At 33.0% G+C, this 10253-nt stretch overlaps 1 protein-coding gene across 2 annotated transcripts in view; it reads left to right on the top strand.

Moving 5' to 3' along the window:
- LOC139489080 (RNA-binding protein with serine-rich domain 1-like) overlaps nt 1-8254 on the top strand; it is an 11562-nt gene extending 3308 nt beyond the window's left edge. For both annotated transcript variants that reach the window (XM_071275196.1, XM_071275195.1), the window contains exons 2-6: nt 164-280; nt 2420-2605; nt 3011-3246; nt 3614-3785; nt 7141-8254. In XM_071275196.1, the coding sequence (XP_071131297.1) occupies nt 164-280; nt 2420-2605; nt 3011-3246; nt 3614-3785; nt 7141-7243 (814 nt within the window). In that variant the 3' untranslated portion in view covers nt 7244-8254. The remainder of the gene's footprint in view (nt 1-163; nt 281-2419; nt 2606-3010; nt 3247-3613; nt 3786-7140) is intronic.
- The last annotated feature ends 1999 nt before the right edge of the window (nt 8255-10253 follow it).

Here is a 10253-nt window from a genome sequence, read left to right on the forward strand (position 1 = left end):
CTGTTGAGTGCAAGAAGGGAGACAACACTTACTTCAAATTATATCTGACCTATGGAAGTCATTTTATTCTGACTTGTTTATGTCAGAGCTCTGACTGTATATGGCAAATATGCTTTTTCCAGTGCTATTATATAATTACGCTTTCATATTTATGATATTACAGGGTTAGAAGTGAGAGTAAAAGCAGAGAAAGAAAGAAAAGTGGATCAGAAAAAAACAAAGAAAAAAAGAAAAGGACAAAGTCAGCATCTAGTAGTGGTTCAGATTCAGACAGCAGCAGGTACTAGTAATAATAGTCTTTTATTCAAAAGCAATACAGCTTATAGAATTTACACATGTATACAAATATAATAGCATCATCGATTAACTTAATATACAACTACAAACAGTTGGTATCATTGAATCATTGGCAGAGAATGACAATAAATAATGAAATATGAGCATTGTTAAATTTGTTACGTTGTGTTATAAACAGAAAATAATTGTATGAATTTATAACAAGATAGAGTTTTTTCCCAATAAAATGGTTCTATATTTTTTTTGGCCTAGCAGACTTGACATGCTTAAAATTGTTTAATAGACATTCATCTACATAGCTGTGGGAGGGGCATGTTTTTTTTATTCTAAATTTATTCAAAATTTCTATATTTTTTGAAGACAGGGAAGTACAGAAAAAAAGATTGGTTCCATAAAGAAATGTATGTATATGATTTGTTTTTGGAAGGGAAAAAAATTACTTCAGCAATATTATCAATGATTATAATAAAATGATACATGTATCTTTATATTGAAACATGATTAGTAATAAGTGAAACCATCTTTTTCAGGTATGGTAATGTGGGTAAAACAATGTCTCAAGAGGCCAAGAGAGAAGTTATTTAGACAAGAGACTTAATGATGAGTAAGGCTGTCATGTTGAGTTGTCCCTGTAGGAGAAACATTGGCAGGAAAAGTCACTGGGATTTGTGAAAACAAAATGAAGACTGATCTAGTTGATTAACTTGACAAAAATTTTGATAATTTAACAACTTGCTCATTATGCCCCCTGCTGAAGTGGAGGGCTGGCCAGGGGGCGTTAAATTTTACCCTTGTTCAAACTTGCATACAACCTGCTTCCCAAGTTGCTTTCTGTTCTCAAATTTTGTTTGCCACAACCAAATGATATAAAACTTATACGCAATTCTTATCATTGTTTACCTATAAAATGTACATGTATGTATCAAAAACATATGCTGCCGATGTTCACCTAAGACTTAAGTTATGTATAAATATTTGTATTACTGGATTGGTGTTAAGGCTTAAAACTTCTTGCCATTATTCAAAAACTACCAATTGGTTTCTTTACAAATCTTGTCATTGATTTGTAGATATGAGCCACTTGATCCCTTACCCGATAAGATAATTTGCTACAAGATTCAAATGTACATGTAGGTAAAATATCTTTTTAAGAGAGGGCATGGCTCATAATTAATAAGCTATGTATGTGAACAGAATATCTGTAATCTGGACTCTGATGTTCAGTAGTTGTCGGTTGTTGATGTGGTTTCTAAGTGTTTCTGGTTTTTTATATAGATTAGACCGTTGGTTTTCCCATTTGAATGGTTTTACACTAGTCATTTTGGAGACCTTTTATAGCTTGCTCTTAGTTGTGAGCCAAGGCTCTCTGTTGAAGGCCGTACCTTGACCTATAACATGTATAATGGTTTACTTTTACAAATTGTGACTTGGATGGACAGTTGCCTCATTGGCACTCATACCACATTTTCTTATATCTATCAATAGCATTTGCATAATTTTGAAAGGATCTTAGAACTTTGATATTATTAGCCATTTATTAGCACCTGTTTTTGTCAAAAATATTATCTGAAATCACCTGACTTACTTCAACCAAAGTTAAACTGAATGATCCTTAGGGTATATATAGTAAAGTGTGTGTGTTTTAATTAAGTTCCTGCCAATCTACCAACATGGCCACCATGACTAAAAATAGATTGTATAGGTAAGATGCATTGATTGTCTTATAAAAGATACAGTAAACTATTAAAAACTGTCATGACTAGAATAGGATTTATATTTGAAGAAATGTGTCAAAGAATTTTTTAGCTCAAGGGCCAAGTGAGCTTTTCTCATCACTTAGCGTCTGGCGTCGTCGTTACCATTTTACACTTTGAACTTCTACTAGAGAATCACTGAATGGAATGAAACCAAACATGGCATGAATGATCCTTATGAGGTGCTGACCAAGTTTTGTAACTTTGTAGCCAAATTTTATCTTTTTTTACATGATTTCAAAAACCCAAGTAGAGTCAGGTGAGTGATACAGGCTCTTGAGAGCCTCTAGTTTTTCTAGACTTTAGCATAGAGATACAGCATACATTTACCTTATAAATGTATTTCATTATTTGATTGATTATTGCAGTTCATCAGGAAGCTCAAAGGGAAGAGGTAGATCCAGATCCTCCTCCTCCGACAGTAGTTCTAGCAGTGGAAGTAGTAGTTCTGGGAGTAGTTCTTCCTCACGGTCAGGGAGTTCAAGCTCTAGTGGATCATCAGACAGTGACAGGCCCACTAAGAAGACTAAAGAGGCAAAGCGAAAGGCATCAGAGTACGTATTTTATACTGAGAGATCTGTATTATTTTAACTACCAGTAATTTGTCTAATAGTTTTAAACATGTGCAATTTAAATAAGAATGTATTTTTCAGATGTCTATAGATCATAATTGAGTTCTGATTTCGTTGATTCACATGGAAGTATTTTAATATTATTACAACTTAAAGTAAGCACCCAATTATGACAATTTTAAGATAAGTCATTCCACAGTTGACTTACTTGTTCAAAAAAAAAAACAGGAGGGAAAATCATAAATCACACAATAACCCCAGTGTGTATTGAATTCCTGTGAACATACAGATTAGTGATTTCTTGATCATATAAAATAAAAGAAAATGATGAAATTTTGACAAATTTTGTTTCATTGGTGTTAATCATTATGATTATGTTTCTTGTAGATCTCCAAAAAGGAGGAAGAGAAGCCCAACACCTCGACCAACCAAAGTTCACATCGGACAGCTGACTAGAAATGTCAACAAAGAGCACATTCAGGAGATATTTACTGTCTATGGTACTCTGAAGAATCTAGATGTTCCAGTAGAGAGAGTTCATCCAAACTTTATCAAAGGATATGCTTACATAGAATATGAAAAACCAGATGATGCAGAGAAAGCTATTAAATACATGAATGGAGGTATTCTAATTTTCAAAGCTATTCCATTTATTAGATCTATGCATGAATTTGTTTATTGATCTAATTTACATATGATTTTACAAATGTATAAATTCTAAATCACACTATAAATTCTTCAAAAGTTTTATAAACATGACTTGCAGTAACATCATTCATTCACATACATGTGTACATACAAATGATTGTGTTGTCAAAACCCTCAGTCAATGTGGGAATGTAATCTATGTTCAGTCACATTTAAAAATTTCAACATTTTTTGTTCAGTCTTTGAATTGTACTTTTCTTGGGAACTAGTTGATGAAACATTTACTTTACTAAGTAATTTGCATTTATAATTGAAAGTTTTCATAGAAAAGCTTTATTTCAGGTCAGATTGATGGACAGGAAGTGACAGCTGCTGCAGTACTGCCACCTAGAGTGGTGTCCAGACCTCGTCGCAGTCCTCCTCATAGACCGCCACCCAGGTGGGAGAATAGGGAAAATAGGAGAGGAGGAGGAGGAGGTTCTCCTCCCAGAGGATCATACAGAGATCGCAGGAGGTACACAAATATACTTATATAAATGAAAAATTCAAAGAATAAGCATTAAAAGAGAAACTTTTCTTCATTAGTAATTGGTCATTATTTTTCTCCCTTGGAAAATAAAGAAATAGTAAACATGGCAAATAGACAGTTTATTATGTAGATAAGTTTAATATTTTCTCTACCCTAATTACTAAAGACATGATTATCTTTAACAGGTCGAGAACTCTAGATTTTCTGACGTCAGAATATATTTGCATAGTAATTTCCAAAACACAAGGCCAATATGGCCTTGAAAAACTGACCAATCGACTCAATGAACTACAATGCATTGTGGGCTACTACGAGTAAACTACTACTTAAAACACGTGGAATTATTGGGAAAACCGTCAATTAATACATTGTCTGGGACTCTCATTACCAAAGTTTTTATTCTGCAAATATATTTAATGTAAAATATATAACGTAATCTTCAATTTGCATGCTCAGATTTAAAAAAAATTGTTTATTGGCTTCACGATTCGACTTTCTTTTTCGCCTTGCAAAAGTAGTTGAACGGTTTTGTGCATTGTTATAAATTGAACCTGCATTACTTTCACGACATGACACAGTGAAATATCCAATGAAGTGACCACTGTCCAGTAAGAAAATCATTTGAGCTCTTTTAAACCTGTATAATGTCATTGCAAAATCATTTCTGCCTAGAAAAACACGAAACTTTCATTGAAACACTTCTTTCTGTACTGAATGTGTATTTTTTTTTATCAGGACCTGAACTAATAGTAAGAACATCATAATATTCAGGTCGTAAAAAGAAGTGTTATGAAAGCGGCAGGGGCGGGTCCAGCCATTTTAAAAGGGGGGTCCTAACCCTGGACAAAAGGGGAGGGGTTCCAACTACATGTCCCCATCCAAATGCACTGATCGTCCAAAAAAAAGGGGTCCATCCCCCAGAACCCCCGCCCCCTGGATCCGCCACTGAGCGGGTACGGTATATAGCTCAATACATTTTTTATAGTTTAAATTCATCCATCGATGATATCCGTTTGTTGCTAATTTTATCACAAAATATACCTCAGAGGTTTTTTTATCGTTCGGCTGCTGTCCTGTTGACATATGTAAAATATCTCCAATATTAAAAGTCTCTGGATCATAGTAGGTGCAATATTACCTATCATTTTTTTTCTAAAACTTGCTTTGTATATAGAAATAAGAAGATGAGGTACGAGTGCCAAATGAGACATCTTTCCAACAAAGACATAATTTAGTAAAGTAAGCAGTCATAGGTCCAATGCTGAAAAGTAAACTATTAATGACCCAAAAATTACTTGTGTAAAACAATCCAAACAAAAAAAAACCAAAAAAACCGGCCCAATTAAATATATAAAAGGACAAGAAATCTATCCCATCAAAAAAAAATATATTGTATAGGAGCCTGTATTTCAGTGGTTGTCGTTTGTTTATGTGTTACATATTTGTTTTTCGTTCATTTTTTTTTTTTATATAATTAAGGCCGTTAGTTTTCTCGTTTGAATTGTTTTACATTGTCATATCGGGGACTTTTATAGCTGACTATGTGGTATGGGCTTTGCTCATTGTTGAAGGCCGTACGGTGATCTATAAATGTTAATTTTTGTGTCATTTTGGTCTCTTGTTGACAGCTGTCTCATTGGCAATCATACCACATCTTCTTTTTTATTATAGATCCAACGCTGCAATTTTCACAAAACATATCAAATTTTCCACCTTGTCGCACATACATATTGATAAAATCATTACAGCTTATTTCGTATGCATGTGGAGCAAATCTTTGGTTAGCTTGCGTGCTTGTTTGTATATTGTACAAAATATAAAATATACAAGTTAAACTATGCCTATATATATTGTTTAAAGATGTCAATCTTATTTTCAAAGCTTGTATAAACAACTATATAAACAAAGCAAGCAAGCCAACCAAAGTTTTACTTTGCAGGTTTAAGAAATCAGCTGTAATGATTTTATTCAGTTTGGCAAATGTCTGAGCCCGTTAAAAAAGGAACAAACTGAAACTACAGTTGCTGACTTCACTACCTTAAAAAAAAAGGGGGAACAGTTTGGAAGTCCCATATACTGAAATGTGACCAACAAAAATACTTATAAATTTTGTTAACACTGCCATGTATGTAAATACTTCTTCGCCTTTTTTACGAACACAAAATTCAAGGATCCCACATTTGCCTTTAATTATCTATACGAACATTGCTGTACTCTTGAATATCAGCACCGGCTGTTATCGACGGCTTACTTTACACCAGTAAGTTTGTCTCATGGGTAATTGTGTTTTTTCGCTGTTGTTTCGTTGCTTCTGGTGGACAAATACATGAAATCTCTGTGCCATCATCAAACATGTTAATGGCTATATATAGGGTAATTCAAACCCTTTTTTCTTCACATAGAAACAACTCTTCGTTAATCTGAGCATGGAAGTAATACTTTATATCACGAACTATAAATGAGGATACACAAAATGAAAAACTAAGCGAAATTGTGAATCCCGCATTGCACGAAAAAATGTGTTGTATTTCAGTAAATAACACGTGTTCTTGGTTGATTGTAAACACGTAGTAGTCCATCATGCATTGACTCATTTAGTGGATTGGTCAAAAACCTAGGTAAAAATTAATTGCGTCACATGTAAATAAACAATTACATGTGCGATAACATAAGTATGCTAATTTATGCATTTCCATATAAGGTAGTGGTCCCGACCTGTTTAAGCATAATCATATAACGTTTTTGATTTTTGCCAGTCATGGTTTAATACTGTATACCCCTGATAAAAAAAAAGTGGGGGTATACTGTTTGAACTTTGTCTGTCCATCCGTCTGTCCGTCCGTCCAATTGATATTTTTTGTTGCATTTTTCTCAGGATCTACATTATAAGGATTTCAGAAAATTTTGTTTCATTGAAGGTTGGATACACCATGTGATTTGTTTTCAGATTCATCACTCAACAATTTCCTGTTTACCAAATACTAACATAATTTTACACATTACATTCAACATGAAATTTTCATCACATTTTTCTCACGAACTACAAGGATATCTGAAATTTGTTTTCGGGGTTTATATATATAAGTCAGCTATACCATGTGATGTGTTTTCAAATTCATCACTCAACAATTTCCTGTATTCTGTCAAGTATTTTTGAGGGGGTATCAGTGAGCAGTAGCTAGCAGTTTCAATTGTTTAACATGAAATTTACCACAATGGATTAATCACTTCCATATTTAAATGTTACATTTCATTGTCAACAGTCTCGAGAATAAAGTAATCTAATAGATTTTAATATTTAAGAAAAAAATTGCTTAAAAATAACTTCATTTTTTTTCAGATCACCTCCTCGTAGACGTTCCCCGCCAAGAAGACGATCACGGTCAAGGTCACCAGCAAGACGTAGAAGATACAGCAGATCAAGTTCTGATTCATCTCACTAGTGTTTTAATGTATTGTGTGTATTGTGTATATATGTGGAACAGTGTTGACTGTTTATCATGTTAAAGTCACTTGATTGTATGTCATTTGATACCATAATTATTTATACTAAACATATGATCAAATAATAAATATTCTGTAGAAATATGTTTATTATGTGGGAAATTCAAAATATTCCATTGATTTATATATAATTATGTTTTCATACTTTTTATTCATTTTACCTTCAACATTGTGCTGTTCTAGGTGGAAAATGGTTACTTTGACAAGTAGTAGATAATTAGTATATTTCAAAAAGAATAGGGTGGTTAAAAGGCTTTCCAAATTGAAACCTATTTCATTAAAATGAATGTGTGAGAATATGAAGGGGCTTCCAAAAACTCCAGCCACAACCATTAGCCTTTTGGTGATTTTGCATACATAAAATCAACATTCAATCATAAATGACTCTTGATGCATGTAAAAAAAAAATCCCTTCCTTTTCTACCACACATGTTTAAATGGAATAACTCTAAATTGACAGAAATATTTTTTTGAATTTATTCTTGGGCTAATTTTAAGCTTGACATACTGAAATATTGTGTTTTGTTGTACACAAGATGTATTTGGATTCCTTTATGTTGTTGTTTTTTTACTTGAAATGAATCGCAAATTTCTGTATTTCTGTGAAAGCCAAAGTCTGTTCACACAAGCAAAAAATTTAAAATATCAAGTAACCTTGATAGAATTAAAGGTTATCTGATAGAATTAACGGTCAAGTAACATTTTTTTTCATTATCAATATGTTTCATATTTTTAGATTTTTATCACTTGCATCTTTCCAAACATATAAAAACCATTATAACTATAATTTTGCAGACTGTAGAAAATAAAGGTGTTCATAATGTGGTCAGTTCATTATCAGATACTTAAAAACTATGTATGAACTGAAACTATACCAAGCATAACATGCATAAGAAAACTGTAAATATTATACATGAACTGTTTTTAATTAAATAAATATATAGATGTAACTGGTTGTAGATTTTTATGTGATTATTATATGGAATAAGAACATATCTATTGAAGATATGGGATTGCCTCTAGACCCTTATATGACCTTAATGAAACATGCTGTAAAAGCTGAACTAGTGGTGGAAAAAGTATTTTGAAAATTAAATTTTTTATGCCCCACTATTAAATGCCATGTTTTTGATCTGTTAGTTTGTCTGTCCCGTCTGTCCTGCTTCAGGTTAAAGTTTTTAGTCAAGTTAGTTTTTGATGAAGTTGAAGAACAATCAAATTGAAACTTAGTACACATGTTCCTATGTTATGATCTTTCTAATTTTAACACCAAATTAGGGCTTTGACCCTAATTTCAAGGTCCAGTTAGCATAGAAAAAATAGTGTGAGTGAGGCATCCATGTACTATGGAATGGACACATTCCTGTTATACGACCGCAAGAATTGAAAATGTTTTGGTCGTATATTGGTATGATGTTGGCGTCGTCCGAAGACATTTGGTTTTCGCACTATAACTTTAGTAAAATTAAATAGAAATCTATGACATTTATACACAAGGTTTATGACCATAAAAGGAAGGTTGGGTTTGATTTTGGGAGTTTTTCCCAACAGTTTAGGCATTTTTCTTGATTTTCGCACAATAACTTTATAAGTAAACAGAAATCTATGAAATTTTAACATGAGGTTTATGACCATAATAGGAAGGTTGGGAGTTTTGGTCCCAACAGTTTAGGAATTAGGGGCCAAAAAAAGGTCCTAAATAAGCATTTTTCTTGGTTTTTGCACTATTATGGGTCCAGTTTTCAAGTTAAATGTCCAATTCAAAATTTTTAAGTTTTTAAGTTTAAGTTCTTAGACCACATTCATTCTGTGTCAAAAACCTATGTTGTGTCAACTATTTAATCACAATCCAAATTCAGAGCTGTATCAAGCTTAAATGTTGTGTCCATACTTGCCCCAACTGTTCAGGGTTCGATCTCTGCGGTCGTATAAAGCTGTGCCCTGCGGAGCATCTGGTTTTTAAAATGGTCTGAACTAGTCATTGCCTAATACAGATTTGATTTTTTTTTGTAAGCTATAGTTGTCATGTTTATTATGGAGGAGTTATTAGATGAATTTAACAAGATGCCTTAGGTGAGCCGAGTGGTGAAGGCCTTTATACTTCATATCGAGATGAAAATAAAAATTGCAGTGATTTTGCATTTGTTAAGAATAAGAAGATGTGGTATACTTGCCAATAAGAGACCTATCTACCACAGTCCCAATAAAGTAGTGGACTATGTGGTATGGGCTTTGCTCATTGTTGAAGGCCGTACGGTGACCTATAGTTGTTAATGTCTGTCATTTTGGTATTTTGTGGATAGTTGTCTCATTGGCAATCATACCACATCTTTTTTATATTAAGCTACTGAAGGACACCATACAGCCTTCAACCATGAGCAAAACTCGCTCTGTATTGACAGTTTTTAAACAAGAAAACCAAGTGCTGGATTTATGATACAATAGTAATCCAATCCAGTAGTTCACCAGAGATATATCATGAGAAAAAGTATGTGAAGGGCATTAAATATATCAGAGGTCATTATTAAAAGTTGTAAGTACTGGAAATAGTTATCAAATGTACCAGATATGCGTTTCATCTACATTAGGCTCAACAGGGACTCGGATCAAACTAGTAGAACGGCTAAGGTAGTATATGCCTGTGACAAGAAAATCAATTGTTTTTCGAAAAAGTTCAAAGTTTTGTTAAAAAATATTATAAAAATTACCATATAATTGATATTCATGTCAACATCGAAGTGCTGACTCAAGGCCGTAACTACCCTTGAGGCAAGTGAGGCAACTGCCTCACTAAAATTTCGCCACTGATTATTTTTTATCATGAAATATAATAGTCTTTTATTGTTCTGTCTCAACCTCAATTTCTATAACTTGTCATCATTCCTGCTAAACTATTCTTCATGGATATAACCCAGCATCTCAACGGGTGATGTTTCTCGATTACATTAA

The sequence above is a fragment of the Mytilus edulis genome, chromosome 9, assembly GCF_963676685.1.
Source record: "Mytilus edulis chromosome 9, xbMytEdul2.2, whole genome shotgun sequence".
Taxonomy (NCBI): domain Eukaryota; kingdom Metazoa; phylum Mollusca; class Bivalvia; order Mytilida; family Mytilidae; genus Mytilus; species Mytilus edulis.